The sequence below is a fragment of the Bison bison genome, unplaced genomic scaffold, assembly GCF_000754665.1.
Source record: "Bison bison bison isolate TAMUID 2011002044 unplaced genomic scaffold, Bison_UMD1.0 scf7180017864489, whole genome shotgun sequence".
Taxonomy (NCBI): Eukaryota; Metazoa; Chordata; class Mammalia; order Artiodactyla; family Bovidae; genus Bison; species Bison bison.
This window is the reverse complement of record NW_011495048.1, coordinates 8,800,384-8,819,534: the sequence shown is the minus strand read 5'-3', so window position 1 is coordinate 8,819,534 and position 19,151 is coordinate 8,800,384. Positions and strand designations below refer to the sequence as shown.

At 36.1% G+C, this 19,151-nt stretch overlaps 1 protein-coding gene across 16 annotated transcripts in view; it reads right to left on the bottom strand.

The window, feature by feature from the left end:
• Positions 1–19,151, bottom strand: part of EHBP1 (EH domain binding protein 1) — a 570,368-nt gene that overhangs the window by 50,726 nt on the left and 500,491 nt on the right. For 15 of the 16 annotated variants that reach the window (XM_010863286.1, XM_010863288.1, XM_010863290.1 and 12 more), the window contains 2 exons: positions 10,353–10,500; positions 1,295–1,402 (listed from right to left, as the gene is read on the bottom strand). In XM_010863286.1, coding sequence (XP_010861588.1) covers positions 1,295–1,402; positions 10,353–10,500 — 256 coding nt within the window. The remainder of the gene's footprint in view (positions 1–1,294; positions 1,403–10,352; positions 10,501–19,151) is intronic. The other variant, XM_010863295.1, reaches the window with a different exon arrangement.

Below are 19,151 nucleotides of genomic sequence, written 5' to 3'. Positions count from 1 at the left end.
TGGGTGCCCTCAGTGGTAAAGACATGATACCAATTTCTGAAAGACTTTGACAGTGGCTGTGGTGAGAGGGTGAGTAGGTATTTTAAATTGAAAGAAGTAAAAGGCAGTCCTAATTCTGGGTTAAAATTTTTTAAAATTTCCTTAAATATCAGCATTCTTCTGGACTTGAATAATTACAAATATATTGCCCTGTATCTAGTAAAGTATTATTTAATACTAAGCCATGAAGGAACTACTGACAAGAGACACAGATTTTTTGGGCGGGGAGCTGCTGTCCATAGTTAGGAAGACTCTGGTTGACTGTTTTTTTGCAGAAATAATAGCATGATTTCAAACAGGGAAGAAACAAAGCAGGTTAGCATTGTAGGGACATGCCATGGCTGGGAAGAAAAGAGTGTCTCCCTCCCTGTAGCTTTTCACAGAAAAAGATAAACATTAGGGATTTCACTTTCTTACCTGTAATTGCCAAAGACATTTTACTGCTATAAGAATTCAATTTAATAAGCATTTATGGAACCCCTTATGTTTACAAAGCTACCTGCTGCTAACTTACAAAGGTAATGCATATGGAACACTCATCTATTAAACCACAAGCAATTATCTTTATATTTTATACAACAACTCAGAAGTTTAACTGCAAATGTGATTACTGGTATGATATCTCTTTATATTTTATACAAGAACTCAGAAGTTCAATCGCAAATGTGATTACTGGTATGATATCTACTGATACACAATAAGAGATTAATTTAATTGTAATCTATATAAGCAGTTTTCAAAGAGTTTTACTGTAATCATTAAGCACACATAAAATAATTTATTAGTAGTAATATTTAAATACTTAAAGTAAGCACAAAATTTATAAAATAATATTCCTACTAAGACTACCAATTTCAAACCAAATCAGGAAATCTGATCCATGGTTTAGATTACTATTTGAAGCATTCCAATGCTTCATCTATATCTTAGAACATCACAACAAAATATTTAGGCTGAGAAGGGAACCAATCACAGAATGTCTACAAATTGTCCCATAAAATACCAAAGTGAATCTTAGTAATAAGAGAAAAACAAAAATTTGCCATTTCAATATTATTGCTAATTTTAACATTAAGCCTAAAACAAAATAAATAAAATTGATGGAAGGTGGAGTTAGCTAAATGATTTGTGAGGGCATAAGATGTAATAAAACTACGAAAACAATTTACTATCATTATTGGTGAGATAATAATAAAAATGTAACAGAAGAGTTTGCCATGCAGCAGGACACAAAGTATTTATAATTTGAAATTACCGGGAGTATCAAGGTCACTTTCTAAGTTAGTAAGTTCATCTCCACCTCCTACAACAAAGCCTTCAGGAATCTCCTCGTTAGTATTTATCTCAACATTATCATTTTCATCTGTAGGAACATGTAGCAATAATGTTAGTAGATTATTAGTATATTATTTCTATTTTATATAGGAAAGAAAAAACAGTATTTTAATGACAGTTCAAATTCAGGTCTGACACAGACAAGCAAGTTAAGAAATCAGTTTTAAGTCAACTTTTCATTATTGGATTAACATTTATATTTACATTTCCATGTCAAAGATGAATTGTCACATCAAAGCAGATGCAAAGATTTTGACAATTTGCCACATGCTGTCTCTGAATTATTGAGCTCATTGAATCCCTATATTTTAAAATGTAATCTCCTGCTAATTTCTAATGACAGTAAATAAAAATAAAGTTGGTTCGATAAAAAAGTCATCAAATAAAAAAGTCACCAAATAATATTTCTAAATTTCACATTTTATCATTTACTAGAAATATATAAAGAAACAAATCATTCTTTATAAACTTGTAGCTATTTTTAAATTATCTGCATGAAGACTTAAATGCTTTTGTACTATTGATGAAATATGAGCGAAAGCATTATAGACAAATTAAGAACAAACATTGAGATGAGAATAGACAGTACCTTTACGCAAAAGAAAGTTCAGAAACAATTACGACAGTATATCGTGGAAGACATAAAGCTGGGAAAACACTGTTATTATTCAAAATTAAGTACATGGGAATGAGGTAGATTATACTATTTTTTTATACATTTAGCAAAATGTATTATAGGTCATAATTAATTATATTACATATTTTTCCTTTTTAAATCCTAATCATAAGTTGGTTAAGTAATTTTCAATATTATCTATTTAAAAAGGCATAGCAGTAGATCTGTATATTAGAAGCTAAGCTTTAAATTCTGCTACTGATAGGCAATGCACCTTTTGGAGAAATATCTGTCTAGCCCTGGGAGTTGAAGAATATCCCTACTATTCTACAGTTTATTTTTCATAGGGCAACTTTTATTAATAATGAGATATTCCAAAGGTTATTGCAATTGAGAAATTCTAAATTCTATAACTTTGGCTTAAACCTTCAATATTTGTCCTTTTCCCTGTACAGTGTGTGTTTGATTTTGGGCTTCCCAAGTAAATATTTACTGTGAGCATTAATATTAATAATAATAGTTTACATTTATTGAAGACTTCCTAATGGAAGCCATTTAGAAGAATATAACAGAGAGAAAAAGAATGAGAAATGCCCCCAAGGGAAAATATTGCTAAATGCTTTCAAATCATTAAGGTATTATACTTGGCTATATTATTTAAGTACAATTAGTTGAGAGAGCTTTTCTAATTGACTGTGCTTAGTACAACTATTTGACTAATTTCATAAAAGTCAGCACCATCATCTTCATTGTTCTCAAAAATTCTTCTCTAAATAATTCTGTAGTAAAGGGAAATGAATGAACAAATATTTCCTGAGTACCAAGAAAGTGTTCAGAACACTTCCTCCTGTCAGAGAGTTTACTATCAATAGATTTTAAAGTATGGTATTTTGTTCCTGCAACCAGCCTCTATTGATTTCTACTGTCCATAATTAATCTAGAGTGAAAGCACAAAATTCAACACTCATTCATTTACTTATTCAAGAAACTTCTATTGTATACTGAAACTGCAATTTACAAAACACTGCTAGATGTTGAAGAGATATCAAGTTTTATAAGATATCAAGTTTTAAGACATTTATTCCACCTTAAAGTTATATATAAGTGAAGGTCACTCAGTCATGTCCAACTCTTTGCGACCCCATGGATTGTAGCCTGCCAGGCTCCTCTGTCCTTGGAATTATCCAGGCAAGAATACTGGACTAGGTAGCCATTCCCTTCTCCAGGGGATCTTCCCAACCGAGGGATTGAACACAGGTCTCCCGTATTGTGGGCAGATTCTTTACCATCTGAGCCACCAGAGAAGCCCAAGAATACTGGAGTGGGTAGTCTATCCCTTCTCCAGGGGATCTTCCCAACCCAGGGACCAAAAGTTATACATACAAATGACTGTAATACCATGTAGGACAGTTAAGTGTTATGAAGTAAAAATAAGATACAGAGCAAATTCAAAAGATTATTCTTTTGAAGAATAGAATAGAAAAGAAAAGATTATTCTTTTGCCAGTAGCACAAGGAACTATTTTTTGGAAGCCCTAACCTTTAAATTGAGTCTTCAGAAATGTACAGAATTTCAAAAAGTACAATTGAGGGAAGAGGTTTAGTGGCATGAGAGCAGGAAAGTATAGATTATGTTCAAAAAATGGTGTAAAGTCCTATCTGGCTCAAGCATACTTAAAGTGAAATAATGGGAAGTAAGACTTAAAAGGTAAAAAGATTTTACTTGGTAGGAATAGAGGAACACTGGTTTGCTGGTCAAACATGATGGGCAATGTGTTGTTTAAGTTGAGAACAGTCTATATAAGCAGTTTTCTACCACAGTGTTTTATGGTAATCAGTTGTGAAATATGTATAACTACAGAAGCACTGAAGCTTATGTTTTTATGAATTAAAGTATCTCCAATATTATTCCTAAAATATTACTCTTGCTTACATTCTGATATACCTTCATATATGAAAGAAAAAGTGGTTCAGGGATTGCACACAGGAATATATTAGCCATGTGACATCACCCTTCGTTTGAGATCGCTGAGTAAGACGATGGACTCTAGAACAGAAAGGGTGGAGGCAGGAAATCCATGTTGGAGACTGTTATAACCTTCAGGCAAGTAGTATGGAGAGCTTAATATATCATAAAATAATTGGGAGTGGGTATGACTTGAAAACCAACTGGTACTGGGTAGTTGGGAGGGATACTGATGAGAGGAAGAGTGAGACAGATGTCAACACTGACTCCCCAGACAGAGTGACTAGAACGATGGCACTGTTATAAAGAGAAGCTAAGTCTGGAACAGTGGTTGGATATGGGTACTTCAGGTCCTGGGGTTATGCAGTGGGATAGTCTTTACTCCTTTATACAGTGCCAGGATAATGTGTGATGTTAAACAGGTGCCATTCATTTTATTTCCTGGCTAAATGAAATCTCTACCCATATTACCCCTCACCAGTAATGCTGAATAGGCTAACTCAAAAGTTTATAAATGTATTGTTAACCTTAGATAAAAGGATTACTATTTGGGAAGGGGAAGAGTAAAACTTAATCTCCTCTAATGATCAGGTTTTCTTAAGAATAGATTTCCACTTTCTTTCCATTCACTGACTTCAGTTTTACAATGAACACTTGAATTTTTTTCAACAGTTATTGTTACACGTTTCTTAATACCTATCGAAATACTCTATATGAATTTTAGCAGAACTAAAGTACATGTGTGTCTGTGTGTGTGCTTAAATTATTACATATTAAATATATGATATATATAAGATTATATATATCTTTAAGGCTACCCATTTAAAACCCACTAGGTAAGCGTGGCCGGAGAAGGCAGTGGCAACCCACTCTAGTACTCTTGCCTGGAAAATCCCATGGACGGAGGAGCCTGGTAGGCTGCAATCCGGGGTCGCTAAGAGTCAGACACGACTGAGCGACTTCACTTTCACTTTTCACTTTCCTGCACTGGAGAAGGAAATGGCAACCCACTCCAGTATTCTTGCCTGGAGAATCCCAGGGATGGGGGAGCCTGGTGGGCTGCCGTCTATGGGGTCGCACAGAGTCGGACACGACCGAAGCGACTTAGTAGGAGCAGCAGCAGCAGCAGCAGCAGCAGGTAAGCGTGGCATAAAGTAAACTAGAGATACAATACACAACAGAAGGTGGTTTGCAAGTATGGCCTGTATGTGGGAAAAAGTAGAAAGAGATTGTACATACACTGGAATGAGACAATGCATTCCAACTGACACTGTATAGCACTATAAGCAAAATGGGGATCCCAATGGTATGATTAATAGCACAGAAATAAGGCCAGTCTTATAAGACTTATCATTTATAAATAAATTGAATGAAAAGTCTGAACATAAGGCAACAGTAAAAAAAAAAAAAAAAAGAATATCTGCACTTAAAAAACAAAAGAAGTTGAAGCTACTGTTAAAAACATATTTACACAAAATGGTAGTTTAGAGAACACCTACATTTACATGAAACTATTTCTTTGAAGAAAAAAAAATTTTCAGAATAAGATATCTTATTTGCATCATGATTTAAAAATTCTCACTGAAGGCCCCCTGTAAAATTTATAACTTGTAAAGTTATCCTATAAAAATCAAACAAATGATAGAAAACAATACAAATATATTATTAATGAAAGCTGAAAATAAAAATTACTGAAGGCCTGTAAGATTTTATTTTGGTTGAACAAATTTAGACAAATCTATTTACCATAACTGAAATAAGGATAATGCAGGCACACAGTCTCATAGATAAATTTTTTTAATTTTCATTTATCCATTTGAAATCCAAAAACAAAGTATACTATTCCATCTAAATCAAAGAGGGGCAAAAATGTCTGCTTAATAGTTAAATGATCCCTTAAAAAAAAAAGTTAAATGATTCTGCTGCTGCTGCTGCTAAGTCACTTCAGTCGTGTCCAACTCTGTGCGACCCCATAGACTGCAGCCCACCAGACTTCCCTGTCCCTGGGATTCTCCAGGCAAGAATACTGGAGTGGGTTGCCATTTCCTTCTCCAATGCATGAAAGTGAAAAGTGGAAGTGAAGTCACTCAGTTGTGTCTGACTCTAGCGACCCCATGGACTGCAGCCTACCAGGCTCCTCCGTCCGTGGGATTTTCCAGGCAAAAGTACTGGAGTGGGGTGCCATTGCCTTCTCCGTAAATGATTCTAACCTAATTCAAATCAAACCAATAAACTACAGAATAAAAATAAATAGATATGACATAAAATATCATATATATGATATGATAGGTATCATAGATATGACACAAAATATACACAGATTTAAGTATACATAAATATATAAAATCTATATAATATATACCATGCAATTATAGATATAATATCATCTTCAAACTGGACAAACACCTTCCTTGCAAGTGCCCATGGACCACTAATAAAAATGCAACATTTGTTTAGGCAAAATAAAAACTTTTTAATTCTCAAAGCAGAAATTCAGGCCATATTCTCTGACCACAATACCACATAACTGAAAATGAAAATATCACACTTTGGCCCCAAACAACTGTACTTTGCCAAGTAAGATCAATATAATAAATGAACTCATAAGTTTGTTACCTAAAATGAGGAGTTTAAAAGGCTGTTATAGGTCTACAACTAAAAAATAAAGCAAAAATTGAAAAAACACATGTAGAATACCACAATATCACCTGACTCTCTTCTAAGCCTTCAAATTATTTCAAGAGGCGAAAAAGTAAAAGCTAGGCTGTAGTGGAAACAGTGTCAGACTTTATTTTTTGGGCTCCAAAATCACTGCAGATGGTGATTGCAGCCATGAAATTAAAAGACGCTTACTCCTTGGAAGGAAAGTTATGACCAACCTAGATAGCATATTAAAAAGCAGAGACATTACTTTGCCAACAAAGGTCCGTCTAGTCAAGGCTATGGTTTTGCCAGTGGTCATGTATAGATGTGAGAGCTGGACTGTGAAAAAAGCTGAGCATCGAAGAATTGATGCTTTTGAAATGTGGTGTTGGAGAAGACTCTTGAGAGTCCCTTGGACTGCAAGGAGATCCAAGCAGTCCATCCTAAAGGTGATCAGTCCTGGGTGTTCATTGGAAGGACAAATGCTGAAGCTGAAACTCCAATACTTTGGCTACCTCATGTGAAGAGTTGACTCACTGGAAGAGACCCTGATACTGGGAGGGATTGGAGGCAGAAGAAGGGGACAACAGAAGATGAGATGGCTGGATGGCATCACCAACTCTATGGACATGAGTTTGGGTAAACTCCAGGAGTTGGTGATGGACAGGGAGGCCTGGCGTGCTGCGATTCATGGGGTTGCAAAGAGTTGGACACAACTGAGCAACTGAACTGAACTGAGGCTGTAGCTCCTTGGACGGGTTCTGTTATTTCATAAGAATCAGGCTATTTCTGGTTGAAATAGGATGCAAGTGGGATGCTTGGATACCTGGCTTCAGAGACCTAAAATAACTTACAAATATTTTCTGTGAACACCTAAGGCTCATGACACCTCACCTCAAACTTAGCAAGTTTCCTTTCCTCACTGAGGCTGGCTGCTGAGAATGGAGAAAAGCAAGCATTTCAAATAGGTTCAGGCAATGAGTCTGAGTACCAAGTTCAACACATCCCCTAGGTTGTGCTTTCACCTTATTATTTCAGCTCTTGACTACTCCCTCTTCTTTGTCACTCTGGACCACTGCTTCCAAAAAATTTCCCTCTCTAGTCCATCATCTAGGCTGATCCCTCTCTCATTTTGCACCATTCCTTATTCAGATTTGGTAATTCCCATTAGACAGTGGAAGAGTGGACGCTAATTTGTTAATTGTGTTTCCTGACTTATCAACCCCAAAGGGTCATTTTCATTTAGGAATTAGACTCTTGTGAAATCAAGTGAATATCTAATTGGCTATGTAAATGCCAGCAAACTATAGCACGGGGGGCAAAATTCAGCCTACCACGTTTTCAGAGTAAATAACAGGCATGCCCATTAATTTACATATTGTTCAAATCTACAAGGGCAGAGCCAAGCAGTTAAGAGAGAGAACGTATGGCCTGCAAGCCTGTAAAAATTTACTCTGGCCCTTCCTAGGGCCCTTTCTGCCAAATCCTGGCCCAACACAACAGCTGGAACCACTAAATAGATAAATGTGTATGTATGAATGGTTGAATTCTAGGAAGGAATCTTACCCTTTCCCTTGAACTAAAGGTCTATTCCATTCTGGCCTTGAAAGCTTCAGCTTAGGCTTTGATGCCGGAGCAGACCTAGTCAGATCCATACACCTTTATGAAGACAGGCCAAAATCCACCACTGAGGTCAAGAAATAGGCCTGCACCACTTGAAGGTCAACTTTAGGTCTGATTAACAGACTACCATCTGATATGTGGCCACTTCCAACATCCAAGGTATGGTATGGTCTATGAGAGAAATGGGCCTGATCACCTTGGTCATCTTAGGGAAGAGTCTTGACTCTTCAGCAGGTTCTCATAAGTCATCCGATGAACTCTGTCCCATCTTCATTTAATCTGGCTTTTCCTTTTCTAGTCTGTACTTTTTTGTTAGTTTCAGAGATCCAATCCTCACTTATTCTTTATTCACTTTGTGGACTGTTGAATGATGCCAAAGTCAGGTCTTCACTTTCCCTAGTTACCAAGCTGGGAAGCTACCCATTTTGGGGGTTGTAACACTGATTAAGTCTCTCTACCTAGTCTAGTTCTGGCTTAGCCTCAACTGGGATTGGATTATAAAGATAAGACCAATTACATAGCTAACTCACACCATACCCTTAATCAGAAAATTTTAATCCTTAGTCTTCCTAGAGTTCACAACTCATTTAGCATTGTTATCAGCTGCCTGTTAGGATAAAAAAAAAATTAAGAGACAGTGGATGCCTCTCTATTTTATGTTTACTCTTCTATGGGTTTACAATGTCACATGGAGATAGTATCAATAATTTTAGGACAGTCTATCTGGAGGGTCAAGAATATGAGGCTTTTTTTTTTTTAATCATTCTGAGATACAAGGAAGCAGAGACATCTAAGGTTTACTTAGAGTATCTGGAATTTCTATGATATCAAAGAAACATCTTGTTACTAATAATAAATGAAAGCAAATTATAATAGCATTATATAAATGTAGCTGTGAGCGGTTACTGAAGTACTGAAAGTCACTCAGTTGTGTCCGACTCTTGCGACCCCATGGACTGTATGTAACCTGCAAGGTTCCTCTGTCCATGGGATTCTCCAGGCAAGAATACTGGAGTGGGTTGCCATTCCCTTCTCCATATAGAAACTGTAATAAAAATTCTGAATGATAGGAGTTGAAAAGGTAAGATGAAAGACTTAACTAAGAAACAAACATTCTGAGAACACCAGATGGACAGAAACATAGCTATTTGGGAAAGCAGCTTTCAAATATATGGGGATGGGAGGTAACATGCTATAGGCATTTGTTGGAACACTCTACAACAGTAAGATTTTAATATAAGGGATCAATTAGAAATAACAGCAGTAAGTTTCCGTTTACTATGAAGAAACTTATTGACCTAGAAATAGTTTCCTTTGTTTCAGTTCTCTAAGGTTTTATTCGAGTCCTCACTTGCCTACTCTCCAGAATGATCTTAACATTTAAGATTAACTCAGAACAAGTACCTGGCATGTTCTGGAAGATAAATAGGTCACGTATCTTTGAAATAAAAAAGCCCTCTTGAGTATACTACTAAAATAAAAATGTAAAAAGTTTCAAGTTAAAAGTGCTGAAATTGGGCACTGATAGGTAAAATTAAAATTCCCTTTAATTATATGTATATGTAGTCCTTGTTTCAACATCAAGCTTAGAAAAATTTCTACAGATATTGAAAAAGACCCTCTTCAAATAAGAAGACTAAGAGAAATGCATATGGGACTTATTAAAAATTCTTACATGTCAGGATATAGTGCTGGAAACATTGTTAAAGCTATTTTCCAAAGATCTGGCTCAAAGTGAAAATCTCTCAAGCCAAAGCTCTCGACTAACAAGTCTTGTGATCCAGATGCTGAGGACTTGATCGCATTTTACTCATTCTAATACAATTAATGAGGCATCATGGGGAATCACAAACTAAGGACTGTCAGAGTTTTCTCCTAAATCATATTCTTGGTGTTTCTCGAGTACTAATCATACTTAATCATAATCAAAGTACTTCCTGAGTTGTTAAAAATTAAGTCAAAGAGTTGATTTTGAAAAATGGCAATAGTCATCTTCTGATTTACTATGAATAGGTTAGAAACTTTATGTATTTGATGCACAACATTTTGAAGTAAGAATAAAATGTCCCGAAAGGTCCATCACGGATTTCTGGGTTGTCTGTAGAATATGATACAAGATTCTTCAACTCACCTCCAGATGCCTTTGACCTTTCTTTCAACTTTTCTGCAGCCATTTCACCATAGCTGGGAAGTTCTGACATCTTCACTCCAGATCGAGCTTCTGCTATTAGCTGACGAGCTCTCTCTCTCAGCTGCCGACGTCGCTCTTCATCTTGCTGCTAAGATATATTGAACAGTTGCCAACTCAGTAATTGACAGAAATGCAATTTCATTTTCAATCTGATCATCATGATAGTAACTGGTTTACAGCATGGTGCTTGGCCCACATTATAAATAGGATGCTCTATATCAGTTGGATGTCACACCATTTTTAAAAGACATCCAAGAATCAGATTTTTAAAAACATTTACAAATTATTGTATTAAAATGTCTGTTAAAAATTCAAAGTAGCCTTTAAAGAATGTTTGGCAATATAATTACCAAAGTAAAGTAGCAGGATCAACTATTAATAAAATGACCGAGCTTTTAGGAAAAAAGTCGCAATATTGAAAACAGAATTTCAATTAATACTTTTTTTTCTTAAGATTAAAATTTAACTTGCATGTTTCTAGTAAAGGCATACAGCACTGGCTAAAGGAAATTTTTGATAGTAGAAAATGCTGCTACATCATGTTGATCAAATATAGAAAACGGTATTTTTAGGGGGCTATGGCAGGTATAGGATAGCACATTAGTTCCTCAGTTATTGCTGATAGTTTTAAAATCAGAATTAGGTACTGATGTACTACTATCCCCATTTCTACTCTCCCCCCAGACACACACTGAAAAGAAAAAGTAAAATCTAGCGTGGGTTTTGGTATTTGAAATAACTAAAAATGACAGAGAGTTAAATAAATTAGATTTTGCCTCCCTAAAAACAGGTTATTATGAATTGCAAATAATCAATGTGAAACTGCTTTGTAAACTGGAAAGTATATGATATAAGGCATTATTATTATGACAAAACAAAGCCTGAAATAATCTGGCCCCAACATATCTGTGGTTACCTTCTCTTAACCTCTTCCAATCTCTATAAAACCTCACATCTATTTATACGAATTGTTTGTATCATGCAGTTTCATGCATCCATGGATTTGAAATGAATATATCATTTCATCTTCCTGGAAAGTTCTCTCATCTATTTAACTCCTACTCATTCTTCAAGATTCATTTTAAATCCACTAAATTTCTCTGACTACTCTTCTGTCCTCCTTGCTGGTGGAAAGAAGTTCTCCTTCTTCTCTGTGGCTACAAAAGTGTGTGTGTGTGTGTGTGTATGTGTGTAGTGCATGTGATTACTTTTTAAAACACTACATATCAAGTTAAAACTCTGCACAAATGCCTCCTTCTCAGCAGAACTGAGCCACTCAAAGGCAGGAGCTAGATTTGACTTATCTTTGTATCTTTGGTCCTTAGTACACACCCTGGTGCTTGGTACTTGCTATAGAAATTTCAGGCATGAAAATTTATAATTTATACTAGCAAAGCTTATAATACAGAGGGCAAGATAAAACAGCCACAATAAGGAGATGTGATTAAAATGCACAGAAGAGTTCAGAAGAAAGAAGTTTACTTTTGTTGTGTAACTTTTTTCCCCCCAAGGGGAATGATTAACCAGAAGTGTACAGTTAACAACAATGTATAAAATAGGTTGGCAGAGAGGGACTGGAAAGAGTACTTAGGAGGCTCTTATAAATAGGACAAGGAAACTATAATGAGATTCAGAACTGGGATAGTGGCAATGGGAATGGAAGGAGACAAGTGTAAGAAACATATCAGAGCTAGAACTGGTACCTGTACCAATTCTTGGTAACTGATTAGAGGTAGAGGGAAGAAAAAAAGCTGACTCAGAAGTTTTAAACTTGGGTAACTAGAAATGTGGCATTAAAAATAGAAAAACCAAGATGAATTATAAGAGGAAAAGGCTGGAAGTCTGGGGTAAGATGGACTAGATTTGAGAGGCTGGTTGGACACTTGAGTCAAGATGTAAGTAGTTGGGAAGTGAAAATGATGCTAGGAGTGAAGTCAAACTATGACTACAGAGCTAACGGCCGAAGTGACAGGAATACACAAGATCACCTGAAGAAGTACTGTAGAGAAAAATAAAACCTACTAACTAAATCACGGAAAACATTTACATTTAGGTAAAAATAGGAAAAGGAGACAGAGAAGGAAGGGGATGAGAACTGTAACACTGATACATCCTGAGAATCAAAGACGAAGAGGCTTTCATGAAAAAGGGAATAATCGACTGCAGTAAATGTTAGAGGTTAATGAGTCTGAACGTTTAAAAAGGGCAATCAAACTTGGTAGGTAATAGCATTAGAGAGAGGGGTAGGCACTAGACTGATGCAGTTCAAGCCCAGGCAACTGTTCACAAATTTTGAGACGGCTAGAACTGAGAGCTGTCAAAATTAATGCGGGTATAGAATGCAGCACAAGCTTGAAGCTCCCAGTGGGCAAAGTGAAACAACTCAGTATCAAACAAACATGCAATGACTGCAATGAATTGAATAAGCAATGAAATCACACAATGAATCAGTGAAAATTCATCAATTTATTACGACATTCAAAAAGTTCTTAGAAGGATATATAAACTCATCTGCGGATGCTTTTAATAGAACTCCCTGAGACTTCCTGTTTGTCCAGCAGTTGGGACTCTGTGGTCCCAAAGCAGGAGGCCCAGGTTTGATCCTTGGTTGGGGAAGTGGATCCCACATACCACAACTAAGAGTTCACATGCTGCAACTAAAGATCCCAAGTGCTGCAACGAAGACTGAACATCTAGTGTGCTGCAACTGAAATATGGCATAACCAAATAAATAAATAAATAAATAAATTTTAAAAAGAGAATTCCCCAAAACTAGTAATTGGAGAAAAAAATCAAGCACTTATCGTGTCTTTCCAGTGGGAACTGAAGTTTAGGGCAACTAATAAATAGCCCAGTTAATGATGACAGAAAACTCTACTTTATAAAATGATTCCAGCTATATTAACAATTTCTTAAAAAGTAAAATTAAAAAAAAAATTAAACTTTGCCACTCATAAAAGAATGATTGATTCTAGCAAGGCTTATGAACTATTATTAAAGCTCTTAAGAAAATGTTTGATGGGAAACTGGATATTTATATTACATACTTTCCAAAGATGGCCATGACAGTATTTCTCATCCTATAAACTTTTTGCAGTGTGACTTTGCTATTTCCTTATCAAGAGATGACATATTTAATTCCCTTCCCCTTGAGTATGGGCTAGTGTAAGTGACTTGTATATAATCAACAGAAAATAGAAGTGTTGAAGGTGACTTCCAAGGCTGGGTCAGAAAAGGCTATACCCTTTTGCCCAGTTCTCTTGAAATTCTTGCATTTTATATGTTCTGGGAACCCAACTGTCATATTGTGAGAATCCCAAGCCATATGCAGGTGCACTAGTTCACATTCCCAGCCAAGTTCAGTCTTTTTTTTTTTTTCACTCCCCCAACTCCCAAGTTCAGTCTTGAGTCTTCTGAGCTCACGTATCAGACATGTGAATAAAGGCTTCTTCAGAATATCAGCCTTTAGCCACTTTGGGTCACTTCCAACTGCTCAAGTCACCCCAACTGAGACTTCAATGTGGAACAGAGACAAAGCACACACACTGTACCCTATCTGAAATCCTGACCCACAGAATTAGTGAGAATAAAAGTAATTTAGACCATTATGTTTGGGATTGTTTTACACATTAATAATTAGATCATGTGGTTAATTAAGTAATACCATATAGATTATTTCCTGGTTGTAAGAGGAAAATCGTATTTTAAATCGAGAGATCAGAACTAGATCAGGGATTAGAAACCACTACTCTAATGGTCAATCTTAGCATCTCTAATGTTGAGTCAACCATATGTAACATGTTTTTTGATGTGAAGCACATGAAGCAAGCACTATGTCTAAAGTGAATCTACTAAGCCTTTAGATATAATCTCCAGTTTATCTTAAACACAGGAGATAGAGAAACATGGTAAATGACAGAGCAAGGAAGCAAACAAACAAACCTAGGAAGTAGGATATTCAGGCTAACTGACCTGGTCATTTTAATGAGAGAGAGTTATAAAAACAAACACACAACAAAAGCCAACTAACCAATCACCATCCCCACCAATAAGAGGGACCTGACCAGATGCAATGTATAGGCCTGGGTTAGATACCAGTTGGATAAACCAGCTATAAAGGACACTGCTGAATAAATTAAAGAAATCTGAATATAATCATAGTGTTAAACGAGAGAAAATACAACAACTGCAAAAATAGTTTATATATTAATAACTTAATTTTGTCTTTTTGGCAAAATATATATGCAGACCTAGAAGGTTATTTACAAAGTTGTCATGGTGGAGCTATCAGGGTATGGAAATGTGATATTTACGTTTTCTTCAATTTCTCTTCATTGTCTAACTTTCTATAATATAACCACACTACATTTGTAATAAAAGTTATTTTTTAAAAGTCTTGGGGGAAAGGAAGAAAGAAATGAGATGACAGGTTTCTGGGTTGGATGGTTGTGGTAGGGGCAAAAGACTAGAGAGCTAACATTCAAGAGAAAGTAATTTTCTTAATATTTAGAGAGGCAGACTTATTTGTAGTTAGAGGAGTAGTATACACTGGGTAGAGTGAAACTGAAGATGCAATAATAATAATACACAAAAATCCTCAGTTTATTATTAGTATTTCTAAACTTAGAAAATAAAAAGGAAAGGCAGGCTTGATAATGGTGATTTTGGTGTCGGCTTAAAGCTCAACATTCAGAAAACTACATCATTTCATGGCAAATAGATGGGGAAACAGTGGAAACAGTGGCTGACTTTATTTTTCTGGGCTCCAAAATCACTGCAGATGGTGACTACAGCCATGAAATTAAAAGAAGTTTACTCTTTGGAATAAAAGTTATGATCAACCTATGCTATGCTATGCTAAGTCGCTTTAGTCGTGTCCGACTCTGTGCGACCCCAGAGATGGCAGCCCACCAGGCTCCGTCATCCCTGGGATTCTCCAGGCAAGGACACTGGAGTGGATTGCCATTTCCTTCTCTAATGCATGAAAGAGAAAAGTGAAAGTGAAGTTGCTCAGTCATGTCCGACTCTTAGTGACCCCATGGACTGCAGCCTACCAGGCTCCTCCGTCCATGGGATTTTCCAGGCAAGAGTACTGGAGTGGGGTGCCATTGCCTTCTCCAATGATCAATCTAGACAGCATATTAAAAAGCAGAGACATTACTTTGCCAACAAAGGTCCGTCTAGTCAAGGCTATGGTTTTTCCAGTGGTCATGAATGGATGTGAGAGTTGGACTATAAAGAAAGCTGAGTGCTGAAGAATTGATGCTTTTGAACTGTAGTGTTGGAGAAGACTCTTGAGAGTCCCTTGGACTGTGAGGAGATCCAACCAGTCCATCCTAAAGGAGATCAGTCCTGGGTGTTCATTAGAGGGCCTGATGTTGAAGACGAAACTCCAGCACTTTGGCCACCTGATGAAAAGAGCTGACTCACTGGAAAAGACCCTGATGCTGGGAAAGATTCAGGGCAGGAGGAAAAGGGGATGACAGAGGATGAGATGGTTGGATGGCATCACCGACTCGATGGACATGGGTTTGGGTGGACTCCGGGAGTTGGTGATGGACAGGGAGGCCTGGCGTGCTGCCGTTCATGGGGTCACCAAGAGTCGGACATGACTGAGCGACTGAACTGAACTGAACTGATTCATATTTCTTGAGCTTTTATGTGCTAAGTGCTTTATATGTATGATGATCTCATTTAATTTTTACAACCCAATTTGTACCAATGAGAATATTTAGTTTTAGAGTTCCAAGATCTCACAGCTAGAACTGATGTTAGAGCTCAGAGTCCAATCCTGGTCTGTTTGACTACAGGGCCCTGGTCTTAACCTCCGAACTATTTGATCCCCAAAAGTACCAAATTACATGACCAACTGAGGAAAATTGAGCTTTTTACTAAACTTTCATCTTTCAAATTTAAGAGAAGTTAAGAGCACTAATAAAAACCATTATTTGATATGCCTCAGGCAACTAGGTTTCAGTGAATTTCACCGCATGAGTAATAACTTCTTGCAGAGTTGGAATTTGGTGATTCAGACTAAGATGAAGTGGTCTTGGGTCATCTTAACTGCATAAAAATGAAATAAATGATTCTACCTTTCTGAATATGAAATGAGAACCTAGCTTTTTCTTATCACCTACCATTTTCTCCTCCTCCCCCAGTAATACTCCCATCTGCAAATGTTTCTGAGATCTTACCAAGAGTGCAATTTAAAGCAGACAATCATTAATAAAACCAACTCTAAATACTAATTAGGGACACTTTATCAATTTCCATGTAAATTGTTTGTTTGTGACTATTTACCTGTCATTGTTCTCCATACAATAGAAAAAAATGCAAATGAACAAATCAGAATGCAGCCCTAATGGGACTTTCTGTTTATAACCATTAGCCCAGAGGTGTGCTGTAATTCAATTCTCAAGTAGCAAGATTTAGTCTCATTAACACACTGCAAGGGCAGGTTACAACTCATAAAACCCTACAGTAAACAAAGTTTATGGACACAGCACAAAATCTTGAGCCTGATTGACAGAATTCTAGTTCCCTATCAGATTGCCTTGATTTACTTTTCTACTAATGTCCTAACACCACAGAGACAATTTTGCTTGGGCCTAGAGCTCTCCAGTGGGATGGCATATCGGTGCTGTTTGTTTTCTCACCCATTAAGTTCTCTTAAGACAAAGAGCCAACTGAGAAAATAGAAGTTAATTGTTAAGGTCACAAGGAAAACCTTGTAATTACAGCAATTGATTATGCAACCAATTTAACTGATAGTATTACTAATTTCCAGATTCCTTATATATAAAACTATTTCATCTTAATTTTTACATATAAACTTCATTAAAAGTCAGTTTTTACATTATTATTTAAAGAACAGATAGTACCAAATCTTTGTATCTTTTACTTAAAAGAAACATATTGTTTATGTCAAAGGAATAAAATGATCAGAGAGTAAGGATGATGATTATTTTGTTATTTTTGTATGTTTGTAGATTTGAGTATTTCTGACAATGATGGTTTGCCTAAAACTATTCAAATACAGAAATGTGTTATCTGTTTTCACCTTTCTGCATTCAAAGGAAGACAGTGACTCATAGCTGTAAATAAGTCATCTGTTTACCAAATCTGCTGAAAAAAATAAAGGAATCTTTTCAATGGGATGCAATGTAAGTACCTTAGAAGACTGCTGTCATTAAAAATTACATTTGAAAATTCAATACATAGGAAACTTATCTTTCATTTATCTGCCTAAATAAACTTAAATAAATTGAAGCAGTTTCCTATTTTTTTAAGAATGGGTCTGATGGCATTTACCTTTTTCTGTACAGTATTATTAAGAGAGTTAGACTGATTTATATAGGACATTCGAGCTTTTGTAAGATGGACGCACTCTTTAGAGGGAAGCTGTATTTTTGAGTAAATACTGGCTGTGTGTCTGTGCAGTGTGTTCACAGGTGTTGTCTCATTTACCATTCACCACTCTGAGGTAACCAATGTCACTCCGGTTTCACAGAAATGGAATTGCACTTAAATATACTGCCCAAGGTCATACATCTTGTAAATGGCACAGTAAGAATTAAAATCAGTGTCTGTCTGATTTCAAAGGGTTGGTCCTGTCTATTACATTATTGGTGTTCAGAAAATTTGTCTCAAGCCCTATTGCTGTTGTGATTAAAAAACAACAACAGTTTTTTACTTATTTTTGGGCTATACAAATAAGGTTAAATGCTCCTTTGTGCTACTGAAAACAGTAGCAGTAAAGAGAAATTAACTTATTTATATTCACTTAAAACTTACATTCTTGACCTTAAATTATAAGCCTTCAGAAAAGTACTGAATGTGGTACATTTAAGCTCCACTTTCCTCTTACCTAACATCTTCAGAATAAGGCTAAAGTCCTGTTATGGTACAAAAAGCTTGTATTTCAACACAACGGATTTAAATATTCAAATATAGAAGATGGATCATAACTAACCACTTTGGACATAAACTGAAAAAATATTTTCACAGCATGTCTTCAAGATACTATTTTCCTTATCGTTCTAAAATGGTCTACAATCTGCCATAGATAGACGCACTAGTAAAACTTGACAATTTAAGGACAAACTCTTCAAGAATAAGTAATGTAATTCCTTGTTTCCTTTCCATAAAAACGTACTGGTATGCAATTTTTATATTTCACAGTTCACCGACATCTAGGCAAGCTTTCTTCTACTGCTTCAATGGTGCTACTTTTAATTTTATCCTCCTTAGTCGTAGTAATTAAAGTGATCAGCAGTGGCATCCCAGCGGCTTTGACACAGCTACAACCCCCTAGCAGACTTTTGCTTTCAAGGGGAAGAGGAAGAAAAAGACCACAGTTTCATTTCACAGAGAACAAGAAAATCAAGCTTCTCCAATCCTCAACTTTATTCAATTGTTCTTTCAGCAGCCTTTGGATCTTAAGAATCAAATAAAAATGGCTGCCATGGGGGGTCCTTTTGATACTTGCCGCAAATGTCACTGACTGACATTACTTTAGCCAAAAAATGATGCCATGGATTTGTGAAGGTGAATTAAAACATGAGAAACTGTCAATGTAGCTGCTGAGATCATTACCCACCCAAGGGTGTCTTTTATAACATTAGATATTTTTATTCAGTCAGTTGAAAACTATAGATTGAGAAGGCTTTCTATTTAAGAAACATGTCTACACACATTATCATGAAATAGGCTTTTACAAAATTTACAAATATGTTATTT